This window comes from Chiloscyllium punctatum, chromosome 4 (genome assembly GCF_047496795.1).
Source record: "Chiloscyllium punctatum isolate Juve2018m chromosome 4, sChiPun1.3, whole genome shotgun sequence".
In the NCBI taxonomy this organism is placed as follows: domain Eukaryota; kingdom Metazoa; phylum Chordata; class Chondrichthyes; order Orectolobiformes; family Hemiscylliidae; genus Chiloscyllium; species Chiloscyllium punctatum.
Window position 1 is genome coordinate 51,061,456 of NC_092742.1, and position 18,365 is coordinate 51,079,820.

General features: G+C 39.9%; 1 protein-coding gene across 4 annotated transcripts in view; it reads right to left on the bottom strand.

Moving 5' to 3' along the window:
• nin (ninein (GSK3B interacting protein)) overlaps positions 1-18,365 on the bottom strand; it is a 193,682-nt gene that overhangs the window by 25,764 nt on the left and 149,553 nt on the right. For 3 of the 4 annotated variants that reach the window (XR_011960443.1, XM_072568685.1, XM_072568687.1), the window contains exons 14-19: positions 17,717-17,855; positions 14,686-14,807; positions 13,330-13,868; positions 9,375-11,081; positions 5,198-5,323; positions 1,634-1,703 (exon numbers count right to left, since the gene is read on the bottom strand). Coding sequence is in view for 3 of the 4 variants with exons in the window: in XM_072568685.1 (XP_072424786.1) it covers positions 1,634-1,703; positions 5,198-5,323; positions 9,375-11,081; positions 13,330-13,868; positions 14,686-14,807; positions 17,717-17,855 (2,703 nt within the window). In the remaining variant the exon portion in view is untranslated. The remainder of the gene's footprint in view (positions 1-1,633; positions 1,704-5,197; positions 5,324-9,374; positions 11,082-13,329; positions 13,869-14,685; positions 14,808-17,716; positions 17,856-18,365) is intronic. The other variant, XM_072568686.1, reaches the window with a different exon arrangement.

Below are 18,365 nucleotides of genomic sequence, written 5' to 3' on the forward strand. Positions count from 1 at the left end.
CTTCACAACCCCATCAAAATGCCTGAATGTTTATTAAAATACATTAAAGTAGTGAGAAATTTGTCCTTGCCTAAGCTCTCTTACAACATAAAAATGACAGGTTTCAAAAGGGCTTCACTGACTTTTAAGTGCTTTCAGAGGCACTGAACCTCTGCAGGGCATGATATAAATGCAAATTTGTTCTTTCTTTAGTGGAAATATGGCAAACCATTATGATTTATCCCAGCTTTCTGGTTGCAAAGTTGTTTGAAACAACTTACAAAGAGTGACAAAGGCTGCAGAACACAGAAATAAAAAGCCTTTAATCTTATAGACTCAAGGGACTAGAATCCTGGTCTTTGCAGTTTGACCTCGTAATTCAACAGCTTTAGTCCTGGTGTCAGTCTATTGAATGTGTGCAGCACCCACCCCCAAGCCATTATATCCATCCTGGACGCCAGACTGTAGCTGTCTGGTCAGGAAAGCTGGGATATTGTCCAACTTCTACACTATTTCAGTGGCAGGTGAATTAGTGGGGATGAGGTGTTTTTTTTTAAAATGATGGTAACAGACCGGGGAGGGGTGGGGGGGGGGGGGGGGGTGATGGGGGCGCGGTCCACAGGAGGTTTCACTGTGTAGCAGTCAAAATTAAACCGGACATTTTCAATTTTAATATTCCAGGCTCAGGAGAAGTGGGAATGCTCTTTTTGGGCATTCAAAAACATAATACAACATTTTTCTCAGATCCCCAGCATTCCCTTAATAGTTAGACAACTGAATCCGTGATAATAACAGTTGGCAAAAACTTATGCTCTTCTGTGAAGGAGGTTTGTTGGTTATGGCGGTGGGAACTTTGTCAGGTGAAAGACTGACCGGGGTTGGGGGGGGGGGGCGGGAAACGGGGGGAACCCCATTGCCTTCCTGTCTCCAAACCAATTAGTATCTGTGGTGAAAAAAATCCATGGATAGTAATTTCTGCCCTCCCTTCTACTTAAGGCCCTAAAGGGTCAGATCAATGGCCTCTTAAACAGCCTCAATCTGCCACTGTTGGTATATTGTAGCAGCTTGCTGGGAGTACGCTATGCAACATACAAGTAAAGGAAACCCTGATATGTATTGTTTGATGACTCCAAGTGAGAATCCTTTGTTTAGAGGTACATAATGCCTGTAAGAGGGCCTGCAATCAGGAATTGAGGAATGGGGGTTTTGGGTCCACTGGGAGCCAGCGTTACTCTTGCTGTCGACTCCTCTACAGCCTCAGTCTATGATTATTAACCCTAACTCAATGGATGTTGTTTCAGCAGCAGTTACTGCCTCCAAAGTGGTGCTGTTGTTCAAAAGAACTGTTGGCTGTTGACTGGCTGGAAAGTCTTTGTTTGCACTGTTTCCATTTCCATAGAATGGTCCCTTAATCGCCTCCCAACTGCTGATTTGAATGTATTACTAGGCATATATTTCTTTTTGAAAGATATGAACCTGAGACCCCATCACAAGATTCTACCTGATGTGAAACACATGTGGTGCAAACTGGTCATTTGCAAACTAATTTCCAAATCAGTGTTCCATGGCTACTGAAACATCTCAACTTATGCATTTAATACTAAACAATTAATGGATAATTAAACTTAAATATTTGAAAGGTATAATAACTTGCCTGGTTGTTTAGAAGTTCTATAATTCTCTGAGCAGTTATTTTGTCATCCTGCAAAATCTCCACTTGTTGCCTGTAAAGATTCAGCCTTTTAATATTGTACCTTAAACCTTAGCCTCACTAACTCACCTGGCAAACAGAAGATAGATAGAGTAGAATACACTTATCATATTACCAACAAAGTCTGCAATTTTATACACTGATTTTCTATTTGTGCTATATGTTTAAAACCCTAGCTATAGTTTCAACAAAAAACGTTGAATAATAATGCTGCTTGACATCGTTTGACGATGAACATGACAAAACCAGTGGATATGTTTGAGGGCTTAATCACGATTTTGTGAATGTGACTACATCAGATTGTTATTTGACTAACCTTAGCACAGTTTTCCCATGGTGGGATCCCATGCCAGTTGTTAGTGAGGAGGACCTTGCATGATTGACCAAGTTGTGTTTGCTGACATCATGTCCTGGTACGATGTCTGTGCATCGTGCTATCTTGTTGATGTAGTTTACATTTAATTCAAGACAGCATGGCTGAGGTTCAGAATGGTGTTGCAATGGGGTAGGACTTCTGCTTGATGCCACAAATTTTCCCAACCAGAATGCACTTCCATGGGAGGTTATTTACAATGCACGGAGAGTTCCTTCTCTCTGAGAAGGAACACATTTCTGTAAGTGCTTCAGCAACCCTGAGGATGGCTTTCAGCAGGTTGTATTAAACTTGAACTGAAACAAGAGGAGACTGCTGCAAGACTCCTTCCTTGACTGGGTGACTTCAAAGTCTTTAATATCGCTTCCTTAAGCCTACTGGCAATGTACTCACTCTAGTCCCAGGAAGAAGCAGTAAATTGGGAAACCACTATTTTGGGTGGGATCACTGAGAATCAACTCTGAGACTGCAGCAATGACTTTAGAATCCACTGCTGGGGTTATCCATTAGAATGGAAGCCATGGCTGAGATTTCCTGTGAATGAGTTGTCCATCATTGAACCTGAAGCTACAAGTGATTTCTGTGTCATTCATGAAGACGTAGTTTTTCCTTTCTTAAAACAGGATGTCCTAGTCAATCATAACACTTTCATAACACTCCACTATTGCCATCATTAGGTACAAAACCAAGTGTAATGTCATAGTTTATTTCGACATGTTGTTGCTACTTCTTAGGCTGTGTATATCTATATAGCAATAATTAAGGAGAAGTTTCTTCATATATTGTATGTTTGTATGAGCAAGAAAACGCAACAAGTAAAAACTACAAAACAAAGTTTAAAAATATTCTAAAACAGTCAAATAAATGCTAATTAATAAATTACCTTTTTAAATTATTCTAATGGCACTAAAAACGACAACCTGAATAGTTGAAGCATTTAAATTCAAATGACCATTCTGGAATTGAATGTTACTGCCTGTAATGGTGACCATGCTGCAATGTTCCAGCGAATCACAATGCAAACTGGAGGAGTCTTCAGATGAGGCACTTTACAGCCTTCTGGACTCAATATTGAGTTCAACCCCTTTGATTGTGAACCCACTCCCAATTCCTCCCATTCTTTTCAGCTTTACTTGTTACTAATTCTCCATCTTCTCTCCCCTCTTCCCACTCCAAATGGGACTGTTCTTTCCAGTCTAGCAGTTGACACGCCATCGTACTGTCATTCTCACATTCCGATTACTTAATCTGACATCCTTTCTCCCCCTCACTTCAACTTCCCTCTCCCACTATTGCATAAAATGGTGCATCATCCACTTCACATCAGCTCTGATGAAGAGTCATCTAGATTGAAATGTAGTTGAAAAATGTGGTGCTGGAAAAACACAGCAGGCCAGGCAGCAACGAAGGAGCAGGAGAATCAACGTTTCAGGCATAAGTCCTTCTTCAGGAATGAGGCTGGTGTGCCAAGCAGGCTGAGATAAAAGGTTGGGGGGATGGAATTTGGGGGAGGGGTGCTGGGAATACGATAGGTGGAAGGAGGTGAGGGTGAGGGTGAAGGTGATAGGCCGGAGAGGGGGTAGGGGCGGAGAGGTAGGGAAGAAGATTGCAAGTCAAGAGGGCGGTGCTGAATCCGGGGGGTTGGGACTGAGATAAGGTGGGGGGAGGGGAAATGAGGGAGCTGGAGAAATCTACATTCATCCCCTGTGGTTGGAGGTTCGACGATGCTTTTCACCGCATCTCCTCCACTTCCTGCACCTCCACCCTGCCCCTCCAATCATCACCAGGACAGAATCCCATTGGTCCTCACCTTCCACCTCACCAACCTCCGGATACATTGTATCATCCTCCGTCATTTCCGCCACCTCCACACAGACCCCACCACCAGGGATATATTTCCCTCCCCACCCTATCAGCGTTCCATAGAGACCACTGCCTCCGTGGCTCCCTTATCAGGTCCATACCCCCCACCAACCCAACCTCCACTCCCGGCACTTTCCCCTGCAACTGCAAGAAGTGCAAAACTTGCGCCCACACCTCCCTCCAAGGCCCCAAGGATCCTTCCATGTCCATCGCAAATTCAACTGCATCTCCACACACATCATTTAATGTATCTGCAGCACCCGATGTGGTCTCCTCTACATTGGGGAGACAGGCTGCCTACTTGCGGAACATTTCAGGGAACACCTCTGGGACACCCGCAACAACCAACCCAACCGCCCCATAGCTGAACACTTTAATTCCCTCTCCCACTCTGCCAAGGACATGCAGGTCCTTGGCTTCCTTCATCGCCAGACCCTGACCACACGACGCCTGGAGGAAGAGCGCCTCATCTTCCGCCTAGGAATCCTCCAACCACACGGGATGAATGTAGATTTCTTTAGCTTCCTCATTTCCCCTCCCCACACCTTATCTCAGTCCCAATCCCCGGATTCAGCACTGCCCTCTTGACCTTCAATCTTCTTCCTGACCTCTCCGCCCCCATCCCCTCTCTGGCCTATCACCCTCACCCTCATCTCCTTCCACCTATCATATTCCCAGCGCCCCTCCCCCAAATTCCCTCCCCCCTACCTTTTATCTCAGCCCGCTTGGCACACCAGCCTCATTCCTGACGAAGGGCTTATGCCCGATTCTCCTGCTCCTTGGATGCTGCCTGGCCTGCTGTGTTTTTCCAGCACCACATTTTTCAACTCTGGTCTCCAGCATCTACAGTCCTCACTTTCTCCTAGATTGAAATGTAAGCTTGCTCCCTCTCAATGGATGTTGCCTGACCTGATTTCCAGCATTTTTTGGTTTCAGTCATGAAATTATTATTGAATATCATTAAAAACCCATCTGGTTCACTAATGTTCTTTAGAGAAGGAAATCTCCCATCTTTATCTTTATCTGGTCTGGCCTTTATGTAACTTTTGACCTGTATTGATATGCTTGACTCTTAACTGCCCTCTGAAAGGCTTGGTAAGCCACTTAATTCAAGGGCAATAGGAATGGGCAACAAATGCTGGCTTTGCCAACCATGTCCACATCCTATGAAAGATTTTTTTTAAAAATCATGGAACATATTAAATTTTGTGGCCATGATTTCAACTAAGTTAGACATTTGGGGACGTCTACTAGACTTTACAGTAACTTACTTTAATTCCTGTCGTGCTTCATTCAATTCTATGATTTTCTCATGATAAACCCCTTTTTTCTCCCTCAACGTGGCCTTTTGATCTTTTAAGATGTCATTTGAATCAGTGGGTTCTTCAGATTCACCACTGCAGAATAAAGAGTAAAAGCTGAAATACTGTTGAGTTTAATTTTGTCAAGGTAGGAAAAGAAAGAAAGGAAACACAGGCTGAAAGAAACATACAGGAACTGGAAAAAAAAAGGATGTTTATGCTCAATGTTTGTAAATTCAACTTTAGCTGGAGTTTTATACCCTTCCTAAAATAGTTGCCATGAATTTGGTATCAATGCTTTGGAAGGGGAACAGAGGTGATTTGCTGGACTGATACCTGGCATAATAAATTTCAGTTTTGTCGGGAGGCAATGAAGCTGGGGTTGTCATCCTTGGAACAGAAAAAACTAAGGCATGAGCTAAATGGGACTAGGTCAGAGTGGGATGTCTAGTTGGTGTGGACGAGTTAAACTGAAGGGTCCATTTTCCATGATGTTTAACTCTATAACTCTATTTAAAAGGGGTACTTGAAATTATGAAGAATTTTTATAGATCAGAAAAGGAGGAACATTTCCACTGACAGGAGGGTTGGCAACTTGAGGGCACATCATAAAGATGATTAACAAAAGTTCCAGAGAGGCGTTAAGGAGAAATTTATTTACATAGCAAGCTTTTCATATCTGAAATGTGCTACTTCAATGGAAGTACATTCAATCATAACTTACAAAAGATGATTTAAAATATACTTTAAAAAAGGGGGAGAAAAGGCTAGGGAAAAGGAAAGCGCAGTGGAACTACATAAAACATGTAACAGTACAGCACAGGGAACAGGCCGTTTGGCCCACCATGTCTGTACAAACCGTGATGCCATTCTGAACAAACCCCATCTGCCTGCACACGTATATATCCCTTTATTCCCTGCTTGATCACATTACTGTTTACGTGCCTCTTAACCAATGCTATCATCTCTGCTTTTACTACCCTCTGTGGCAGCACATTCCAGGTACTTAGCAACCTCTGCATAAAAAAACCTTCCTTGCAAACCACCCCTAAACTTTTCCCCTCACATTCAACTATCCCCTCAGGAAAAAGATTCTGAATATCCACTCTATCCATGTCACTCATAATTTTATATAGAGATATAGAGTCATACAGCACAGAAAGAGGCCCTTCGGTCCAACCAGTCCATGCTGAAGATAATCCCAAACTAGTCCCACCTGTCTCAAACTAGTCCCACCTGCTTGGTTCTGGCCCATATCCCTCCAAACCTTTCCTATTCATGTATCCATACAAATGTCTTTTAAACATTGTAATTGTACCCGCATCCACCACTTCCTATTACACTTCAATCTATGCTTCATCTTGGTAAACCTCTTTTGCACCCTCTCCAAAGCTCCTCATTCTTCCTATAGTGTGGTGAACAAAACTGCATACAATACTCCAAATGTGACTTAAATCAAATTTTAGAGAGCTGCAAGACGTGCTAACAGCCTTCTTTACATTCGATTCACTTGTGTTGCTACTTTCAGGGGGATATGGACTTGTACCCCAAGAACCCTCTGTACATCAATGTTCCTAAATGTTTTGCCATTTACTGTGTACTTTCTTCTTGCATTTGGCCTCCCAAAATACATCACCTCACACTTGTCCGGATTAAACTGCATCTGCCATTTCTCCGCCCAACCTTCCAAAAGATCTATATTCTGCTGTACCTTTGATAAACTTCCACACTATATACAACTCCACCAATTTTTGTGTTATCTGAAAACTTATGAATCAGACCACCTACATTTTCATCCAAATCATTTAAACATCTTACAAAAAACAGAGATCCCAGCACTACCATGATGGACCTTGTCAAATGCTTGAGTCAAGTCCAACTAGACAACATCCGCTGCCCTAACCTCAATCATCTTCATTACTTCTTCAAAAAACTCAATCAAGTTTGTGAGACAAGATCTTCACCGCATAAAGCCATGCTGACTATACCTAATAAGTCCATTCTTCTTCAAATGTGAGTAAATTTGGACCCTAAGACTCTTCTCCAACAATTTCCCTAACACTGATGTAAAGCTCACTGGCCTATAATTTCCTGGATTAACCCTGTTGCCCTTCCGAAAGGACGGAATAACACTGGCTGTTCTCCAGTCTTTTGGACCTTGTCTGTGGCGAAAGAGGATCCGAAAATCTACTTCAAGGCTCAAGCAACCTTCCCCCTTGCCTCCTTCACTATTCTATGATAGTTCCCATCAGACCCTAGGATCTTATCTACCTTAATGTTTTTCTAGAAACCCAACATGTCCTCCTTCTGAATATCAACATGCCCCTGATTATCAACATATCTCTCCCTCATCTTACCATTATCCATGTCCTTATCTTTGGTGATGACTCCATCTCTAATACTGGATCTCTTAATCAGGTGGAATGCCTTTGAACAAGGCCAACCTCCCCAGCTCACAACCACATCTAAGTACCCACAATCAATCCCATGCAGGTTTGCTTGCTTTGTTCCCCTGGAATGCTGTCCATGCCTTTCTTACCATGGACATAATTGGTATATCTGATTAAATGCCCCCCAAGATGTGTTGCAAGTTTGCAATGGGAAAGGACATTAAAATCATGGAGTGATGTAGATGCGTACATATTGACAAAAACGTGAAAAAATAGAAAAGTTGAAATTAAAATTGGTACATTTGAAATATTTGCCATCTTAGCTATATATTTAGATATATTAAAGAACAGTCATGGCCTTTACTTTAAGGCAAGGTGTAAACATGCAAATGAGAAAATGGCATAGAACAAGAGGGTCACACATGCGGTAGTGCATTTCACCTAATAGTGCAATAAACGAAAACATCAACATTCACCATTCTGTCATGCTTTAAGAATAATGCAGAAAGTGGTGCATTTTATAGAGACAGTATACCAGCAAACAGTTTTATCATAAAGAAAAGCTCTTTCCCATTCTGAAATATGCTTTGAATGAACACTTGATGTAATCTTGCATTATGTTTCTGCATGCAGTTTATATCAATGTTATTTCAATTAAGATAATTTAAAGCTATCCATTTCAGAGATTCATCAATTATAAATATGCCCTCTTCCCATGATCATTTAATTCAGAATACTAAATTTGCATATTCCAACTCTTTGTAGTACATTTGGACAGGAATATATGTTATAGATTACAATATGAATATTTGCTCTTAAGAACACAGACCCATCAAGAAGAGCAACAAAGTAGTAATATAATGCTAAATGCTCATAAATTTAGGTAAAATTAGCACTAAAAGCTCAATTTAAACAAAACCATAAAAGAAACCATAATTTTGAAGGAAAATATTAATCCTCAATCCCAATCCTTCAATTTTAAAAATAAATTCATTTTGATTAATGCACAGCTATTTTATCAGTTTTAAATAAAATAGCTTTTTTGTTCATTTAGAAAGTTCAAATATTTCTGGAATGTAATGAAGAAGCTCCAGAGAAAAATATATTGTCCAAGTCTCCCTTCTACACTCAAATAGTCAACGGAAGTTTAGTTTACAATATTCACCAAAGATGCATTCATTTTAAAATGATGTCAAACAATAGAGTCATAGCAAAGTTTAAAACAAAAAGTGAAAATTTTCAGAAAAAACTGCAAGAAACCTAATGAAATTATTGCATCTTAACAAGGACTAAACATCCATTTTTCTTATAACAGGCCAATTTCATTTTAAGTAATCATCTATTGGATAATAAGGCAATTAATATTTTGGGACTGATGTGATTCAAAGCATAATTAACTTTCACAATGACTCTCACAGCAATCTTTAGGAACAACACTTACAAAGAAGGACAATACAAGCCTTTAAGCAGAGCAAGAAATCCACCCATTCATAATCAAGGGCTGGAAAATCTAGCCTCTATAGTCTAGCTGATACTATAAACAAAATGCTTTTTAGTTTAATTTTAACTGAAAATGCACCACCTTAAACCACTAGGATTATCAGCTTACCACATTTCAAAGAAGTCAGCTGTCCACATGTTTGGAAAAGCAAGCATTGGAAATGAAAGTATGTTAATTTCACATTTCAGCCAAAAGACATTTATCACAAAAGAACTGGGAATTGACTAAAATTACATAAAATAACCATAACCATTACCTGTTTGTTCTGGCTTGTTGCTGATTTAATTGCTCTTGCAATCTGGCGACAACTACTTTTAACTCAGCATTCTCTTTTTCTGTTTGATCACCTCTCTTGTGAAGTTCTGAAATGGATGCAACCTTCTCTTCCAATTGCTTGGTCCTTTCTTGCAGACTTGTGTTCTGAGCCCTTACTTTTACTATTTCTTTCTCAGAGCCTTCACATGCAATCTCTAAGTCTGAAAATACCTCTACTTTGTCTTGTAACTGTTTAACTTTTTCTTGAAGTTGTACTTTCTCCTGTATCATTTCTAATTTTTCACTGTTAAACAGTTCAATAGTTTTTCGTAAATTTGAGAGGTCCAGAGCTTTTTCCTGAAATTCCTTCATGCTGTCTTTCAAGCTCACATTTTGAAATTTTACTTCTGCCAGCTCTTTCTGAGATTCTTCGAGCTGCTTTGTGAGAACATCAACTTTCTCTTGCAACGGTTCAACTTTATCTTGACATTTTAGCTTCTCCGATTTCATTTTACCCATTTCATTTTTCAACAACTCAATTGTTTTCTGTAACTTTGAAATGTCCCGTGTTTCTTCCTCTAGTTCCTTTATCTGCATGCTCAGATTTGAGTTTTCTGATCTTATTCTCTTTTCTGATGATACAGACACTTTCTCCAAGTTTGTAAGAGTCATCAATTTACCCTGAAGTTGTTCAATCTTTGCTTGAAGTTCAATGTTCACCTTCATTAATTCTGTCTTTTCTCTTTCAAGTAGTTGATTGGCTTTCTGCAGGTTTGGTTGATCTAGAGTTTTTCCTTTTAATGGTTGAGAACTTTCTTCTAACTCCAGTGTTTCAGTTCTCATCTCCATGTAATCTTTTTTCAAATCCTCATTGTTTGAGTCTGGAAGTGACAATGTTTGTACTTCCAGCTGTGGTGGTTTTTCCTGGATATGGGCAATTTTGTTTTTCATCTCATTACTTCTCCCCTCCAGCTCATTGTTGAACCTTTGCTTTTCACCAAGGAAGACCATATCCTCTTCCATATTTTTGATTTTCTCTTGGAGTCTGGAGATTTCAGAAAAATATTCTGCCTTTTCTTTGTCACATTCTTCATATGCTGCCTGGAGCTGAACAGAAATCATTGAATGCTTTTCTTCCAGTTGAAGATTTTCCATTTTCAGTCTATTTAATTGCTTTTCAGATTCTGCTTTCACCTGTTCAATCAATATTCTGGTCTGTTCCTGCTTATGCCCAGCCTTGGCCAATTGTTCTTCTTCCTTTTGTAATTGTACATTCAATTCCTTCTTCAAGCTGATAATTTCATCTGTCAAAATACTCTCTTTCTTTGAGGTAGCAAATTTGAAAACTTCCAGTTCCTTTTGAAGCTGCTGATGTTCGGAACCTAATTTATTTAGTTCATCTTTGCAAGATTTCTCCAATCTGTCTCTCTCTTCCATGAGCATCTGTGCAAATAAGCTTTTCTCTTTCAACATTTCCTTCAACTTTTCTTTCTCATCTTCACTTTCCTGTAAAAGCTCCTCTTTTTCAAATTCCCACTGCCCTTTCTCTTCCTGAAGCTGTTTTTCAAGTTGTAAAAGCTCATGTTGGTATTTTTCCTCAAGTTCAGATGTTTCTGCTTTGAATTTAAGTATGATTGTTTGATGTTCCTTGGCAAACTGGGCTTCCATCTTGGCAATCTTGTGGTTAAACTTGTTTTCCATGCTTTTCCTAAATGATAGAAAATTGGAAATATTACAAATCAAAGTCAGTTGAGGCAAAATCTCTGGTAATAAGGGAGAAAACAAATCACTCATGATTCCAATTTCTGATTACTACCAGTTGGAGTTGGGCTGGTCTAGACAACGGGTGAGGAAAGGTTCAGATTCAGTTCTGGTGATGCTCAATATCAAATTGTAAAATTGCACACAGGGTCACATGAATAATGGGTAGTACACAAAATCCTATGTCCACCAGGGATTCAAAAGGAGGGGCAAAATTCAACATTTCTCAAAAGTGGAACAGCATACCACAATGTGTAGTTACACCTGTTGTTTCTGATGCAGGCAGCACGTTTATATGATGCTGCCACCTAATTAAAATGATTGCTATATTCAGTCAGCATGAAATGTATATCTTGTGCCCCACTCTGGAAGGAACCTAACATATAAATGTTCATGACCATAGTCATTTATATAGCCACAAGCAATGTCGTCCTTTCCTTGCTCTGAGGTTATAGATATGATGTGACAGAGACAGCGTCCTCCTAACTGAGCCATAGATATCTAACACTATGTTCCTTGCTAGGTTTTGAATAATTGAATGGCTGTTTGAATATCCTTGCTGGATATAGCCTTCTGTTGAGAGCCCTTTTTCCCCTCCCCACCCTAACTCTTCCAACAGCTTGCCCTGCTTTGTGATGTTTCCTGGCCATTCTGTATTCCAAGGAGGAGTACATTAAATCAAGGAACAACTGCTTTGTGAAGAATCTGTGAAATCAATAAAATGTAGCTTAACATCTGCCACCCTGCCTATCTAAACTTAAGTCTACTTCCTGTAGACTTATGAAACTTTATAGACCTCTAGAAAACACCAAACACTGTTATAATAACAGTGATAGCCAGCACAACTCAATCAGCATCTAATCTGCAATTCATTGATGATCCTTGTCAGTAGTGTTAGTGCTTGGGGTCATTCCATCCTGCTTTTGAATGCGTACTTTGTTACGCATGGAACACTGGAACACTGAGTTCCAAGCACTGGAGTCAAATCAGCATCAAACAGTGGTTTGTTTTACTATCTGCCTACTCTGCAGATTCTCTTCAGGTTAGATTAGATTAGATTACTTACAGTGTGGAAACAGGCCCTTTGGCCCAACAAGTCCACACCGCCCCGCCGAAGCGCAACCCACCCATACCCCTACATCTACCCCTTACCTAACACTACGGGCAATTTAGCATGGCCAATTCACCTGACCTGCACATCTTTGGACTGTGGGAGGAAACCGGAGCACCCGGAGGAAACCCACGCAGACACGGGGAGAACGTGCAAACTCCACACAGTCAGTCGCCTGAGGCGGGAATTGAACCCGGGTCTCTGGCGCTGTGAGGCAGCAGTGCTAACCAACAGGAGGTTAATGCTGTACTGTGCCTCACAGCTCCCTCTTGCACCAGAAACATACACCAACACAACAGATGCTGTTTTAGAGCCAAAATAGCATTTGTAGTGCTCGAGAAAGGGCATGAATGAATTGAATTTTGCAGTCAATAATCTTAAGGCAAGCAATTAGTCAAGAGAAAAGTTCTGTAAAATAAATTATAAATGGAAGTTGGTGAGAATCCAGTAAGCAATACTGGGAGGATTTTGTGCAAAACATAGCAGAAAATGTTGATTCATCTGTGTACAAATGCATACATTTGAAGGTTAAACTCAAAACTGAGTTGATTTGAACGAAAAAAACTCAATCTGCTTATATAAATAGAAAATATTAGAAATTTTTGCTGAACACAAAAAATTAGCAAATAGGGATAATTCCCTGAAAGAAGTGCTTAAACTCTTTTGATTAAGGCTAGTCATGTAATCTACAAACCATGTTCCAAATATTTCCACTAGTTTTATCAGTATGACTTCAGGAAATAAATCAAAGTCAAAATGATCTCCTATTAATCTTCTGTTACAAATATCAATATTATGTTCAATGAACTCAAATCGAAGCATAACACGACACGAAAATTCATTAAATTCTTTTTAGAAATGTGGCCCATTAAAACTGCTCCCTCATAATTTGTAAAGGTTCAAGAATTAAGTTGCATTTTTGGTCCTAAGTTGTCAATAGTCTAAACTGTAAATTTTGATTTCAGTTTATCTCAATTCACCACCTGCTATCTTATTTATATTTGCTGGATTAGCCTTCAATATTTAAGTTACCTTCCCAATTATAATTGCGAAATTTCACAGCAGTCTTCATTCTAATCCTTACCTTTCCTGTAGGAGTTCATTTTGCTGTGCATGCAAGAGATTCCTTTGCAACTCTTCTTTCTCCTGCTCAAGGTTTTCTGTAACTTCAGAAACTTGTGTTTGGTAAATTTGCTCCAGCTCCCTTTTTTCTCTTAGGAATACTTCCTTCAACTCTTTTCGTTGATCTTCCAATTGCACTTCAGTAGCAGTCAACCTTTTTAACAATTCTTCTTTCTCATTATGGTGACAGTGATTTACTTCCTTCAATTTGATTTGGAGTGTTTTTTCATGTTCCTGTTTCAACTGCTCCTCTAGCTGTGTTTTATCGACATTGAACTTATTCTGCAATTCTTCCTTTTCTTCTTTGTGTTTACATTCTGTTGTATGTTGTAGTATTTTAAGGGTCTCTATTGCTTCTTGAAGTTCTGAAATATGGCTTCTGAGCTCATTGAACTCATCATTCATTTTTGCAATGTTACTGTTGTGTTCTTGATTAATATCTTCTTTCTCCAATTCATATTTAGCTTTGATTTCATTGATCTGCTCCTCATAATAATTTACCTGAAATGGAATATTGGGAAAAACCAATATTGTCATGCTTTACAAGTAATTTTCTCTCTCTCTCTCACACACACATGATATTTAGAAATGGTAGCATACTAATATTATATAATTACAAGTACTATATGGTTACCAATCAAACAAGACTCTTGAAGCTCAACATCATTCAGAACAAAACAACCCACTTGATTGGAGGCCCATCAACCACTTTGAACATTTACTCCCTTCATTAGGGTGGCAGTGATATATACCATTTAGTGTTTACCAAGATGCATTGCAACAATTCACTCATCCTCCTGCAATAGCATCCCAGACCTCCAATTATTCTCAGTTAGAAGGACAACTGGTCAGCATGGACAGGTTGGACCGAAGTGTCTGTTTCCATGCTATACATCTCTATGATCTATGACTATGACAACTGCATGGGAATATCATCACCTCCTAGTTATTTCTCAATGCACCAATCTTACTTGGAAATATATCAGTGTTCATCTAAACTTGTTACATCAATATCCTGGAATTTTCTTCAGAAAATCTCACTGTGGATCATTCATGAAGGAAACTCTCCACTACCTTCTCTAGGGTAATTAGGACTGGGCAGCATATGCATATCTTACCAGTGATACTCCTGATCCATGGATGTATAATACAGGGAAACCAATACATATCACTATTAAAATGATTAATAATAGAATTCTTCAAGAAATATCTAAATATGCAATACTAGCACGCAAATTGCCCAGGAACAATGAAATGAGATTTTCAGTGTATTTTATGTAATCTTCACTCAATAATCAATTGCTTTCCATTTACTTGCCTTAGCATCAAGTTCAGTTTTAAAACCATCAATTGCCTGATGGTGTTGCTCCTTAATTTGTTCTATGACCATTTCTGCTTCCAGACTCATGTTCAATGGATTACATTCTTCAGAAACAAAACCTGGAAAAGATACAGCATTTTGCCAAAAACAGTCAGGATTTTTGTGCTGGTTGTTTAAAAAAAGCTCTATCCTTAAGGCAAATAAATGAATGTAATGTAAAATAGTCATTCAGTTAAAAGAAAATCAGGAATATTGGATTGGCTTTCCATCCTATAGTCAGGAAACAGAGTTGGGAAATTTTCTGGATTGTTCACCCTGCGGTAAAGAGGGACTCACCCATTACAGACAACTGTAGGTGCTAACAGGATTCAGGCCTGCCATTCCTCCAGTTTGGAGGGAGTCACAGGGCTGCTGGATGTCAAGGTGGTCTGTTTAAGAGGCCTACTGCAGTGTTCTGGAATTTCATCCCAGTTGTAATAATGCCAGTCAAGCGAAGAACAGACTTCTAGACATCCCTCCTCACAATCCGATGTACTTCACATACCCTATCAATGTTATCACATGCAATCTTTATCGTCTCAATCCATCCTCATTGTTCCACATATCCTTCATGCCAAGCTATGCTTATTCATCGACTTCCCATGGCATTCACATCTGTGATCCTCCACTCACTTCCAGTCATGGAGCCTCATAGCTCCATGCCAAACTGTGGCATTTCCATATCTATTCAGCAACTATATACTCTGGGGAGAACTAATTAACTTTATAAATAATAAGAATGTGTGTGAAAAGGCTTTTTAAAAAGTCAATAATCTGGATGTGGGTTTGCTCGCTGAACTGGAAGGTTCGTGTTCAGACATTTCTTCATCATACTAGGTAACATCTTCAGTGAGCCTCTGGACGAAGCATTGCTGATGATTCCTGCTTTCTATTTATATGTTTGAGTTTCTTTGAGTTGGTGATATCATTTCCTGTGATGATATCATTTCCTATGGTGATGTTATTTTCTGTTCTTTTTCTCGGAGGTGTTAAATCGGGTCCAAGTCAATGTGTTTGTTGATAGAGTTGCAATTGGAACGTCATGCTTCTAGGAATTCTCATGGGTGTCTCTGTTTGGCTTGTTCTAGGATGGATGTGTTGTCCCAGTCGAAGTGGTGTCCTTCCTTATCTGTATGTAAGGACAATGCTTCGTTCGGAAGCTCACTGAAGATGTTACCTAGTATGGTGACGAGAAGTCTGAACATGAACCTTCCAGCTCAGTGAGCAAACCTACATCCAGAACCTCAACCTGAGCTACAAATCTTCTCAAACATTGCTAGTCAATAATCTATAATTTCTACTTTAAAAATACACATTTTTCTGAAGCCCTGTGAAAATGTCAATCATCCAGATCCTTTAAAGATTAGATTAGATTACATTACTTACAGTGTGGAAACAGGCCCTTCAGCCCAACAAGTCCACACCGACCTGCCGAAGCGCAACCCACCCAGACCTATTCCCCTGCATTTTACCCCTTCACCTAACAATACGGGCAATTTAGCATGGCCAATTGACCTAACCTGCACATTTTTGGATTGCGGGAGGAAACTGGAGCACCCGGAGGAAACCCACGCAGACATGGGGAGAATGTGCAAACTCCACACAGAGAGTCGCCTGAGGCGGGACTTGAACTTGGGTCTCTGGCGCTGTGAGGCAGCAGTGCTAACCACTGTATCACCGTGCCGCCCAAATGTAAAAAATACAAGCACTTAGAAATGCATTTTCATCATGTGTAAATACTGTGCAATTTACAGAATGGATCAAAGAGACAGATCTGTCAAGCAATGTTTCCCTGGGATGCAGGTGTTTCAACCTGAGTATTGGATGTCTGGGCTCAAGAAGTATTTCAAAGTTTTCCAAGGAGAGTATAAGGGACCATCGGGCACAGTGGAGGGGCATAGCTTGGCATGGAAGGCATCTGTAAAGCCTTTTCAACTTGCACATCATTCAAACTAAGGCTCATGATACCTCTGAAGGGATGTAAACCATGAGTTCTTTCAAGGCAGGCCTGACACCATGATAATTGAGACATGTTAAGAGGTACCACTCCCCACAACAGAGCTGGCCAAGCCAGGAGTACAAGGTATAAGCACAAGACCTGAAATATCCTGCACCCTTAGTTCAGATTGGTCAAAATCTGAAATTCCAGGAACAGGCTTTGGAATCCTGGACTTGAGCCCTGGCTGCTTATATTTCACTTCCACAAAGTCATTCTGGCTTCATGAAAATCCAGCCCATGGAAATGAATGAAGCACATATTTAATTCACCACTATTGTTAAATATCACGCTAGAATTAAGAAAAGAAGATTTTAAAAAAACAAAGTATTTATTTCACTCTTTGAATATTATTGAAACGTAGCAAGTTCTGCATGAAGTTTTAGACCGCGTCAGAATTCCTTAGATGATAAATATGCCTTCTAACATGTGACTGAATATTACAAGAAACCAAATCAATCTCAAAAAACTTGAGCTTGTTTTTGAACAAAACCCAAAAGCAGGAGTTCCCAGGAAGGAAACTATGACCACCTAAGGGGAGAAGGCCTGTCAGCTCATCTGGGAATCAGGCAGTTCTTTAGCTGCCACTGAAATTTCTGCTGGACTTAGGACCCCAGCCCAGCAAGTCCCCTGTATGGATCTGCCAGCCAATCTCAGAAGCCTGCAGGTTAGAACTCAGGAAAACCAAGACAGAGTGTGTGGCTGCTGCTACCAGACTCCCAGAATGAAGCATGTCTGTTGAAAAGGCTGAGTGTCATTCGGGGTAGGATTTCTGGCATTGGGGTTCATTGGTTAAGGGGCACAAGAGGGTCAGGGTGAAAGCAAGAGTGTGGCTTTAAATGGCTACCCAAGTAAGCTAGATACATTTGTATTTAGGTAAAGTTTGGAAGGGGTCTAATCCAGCATCCTCTACTTAATAATTAAGTTCACTCACACCTTTAGGCCTGCCACCATTCTAGAATATCATGCCCCGGTCTTAGCATATTATAGTACCTTGATCACAGTCGACAACATCACTCTTGCTCTCCATTTCCTCTGACAAGGGACTTCTCATCAATGGTTTAAAACTTCTCCCTTGTGTCTGATATGCTTGTAACTCAGATTGCAGTTCATCAATCCTGTCCTGGAGCTCCTAAATTTGATAAATATGTAAGATAATTAAAAATAGATATATAAATTATTCTGCACAAGTAAAAGTGATTTTATTATAACTCTACAACACACAAAAAAATTGACTTTAATTCCTCTCTTTGGTGTTGTGAACAGGCCTCACAGGATATGCAGTGGTGGAAATCGACAAACAAACACAGTCTCAATAGCTAAATGAAGGACATTTCTCGCTTTCCGAAAGGGAACTGATACCTAACTGCTTTGATTGGTAGCACTGCTACCTCAAAATCAGTAGGATGTGGGATTAGGCTCCACTCCAAAACACAATCTTGGTTAATATTTTAGTAGAGTACTGAGGAATTTCTACATTGCTGGAGATGTAGTTTTTTGATGAGGTAAGAATCAAGGCCCAATTCAGCTAGATGAAGAAATCTCCCAAGTCATAATCAAAGAAAAGCAGGACATTCATTTCACTGCTATTTGACTGATCTTGGATTAAGCAAAACAGTTGCCCCATTTCCCTAAATTACCA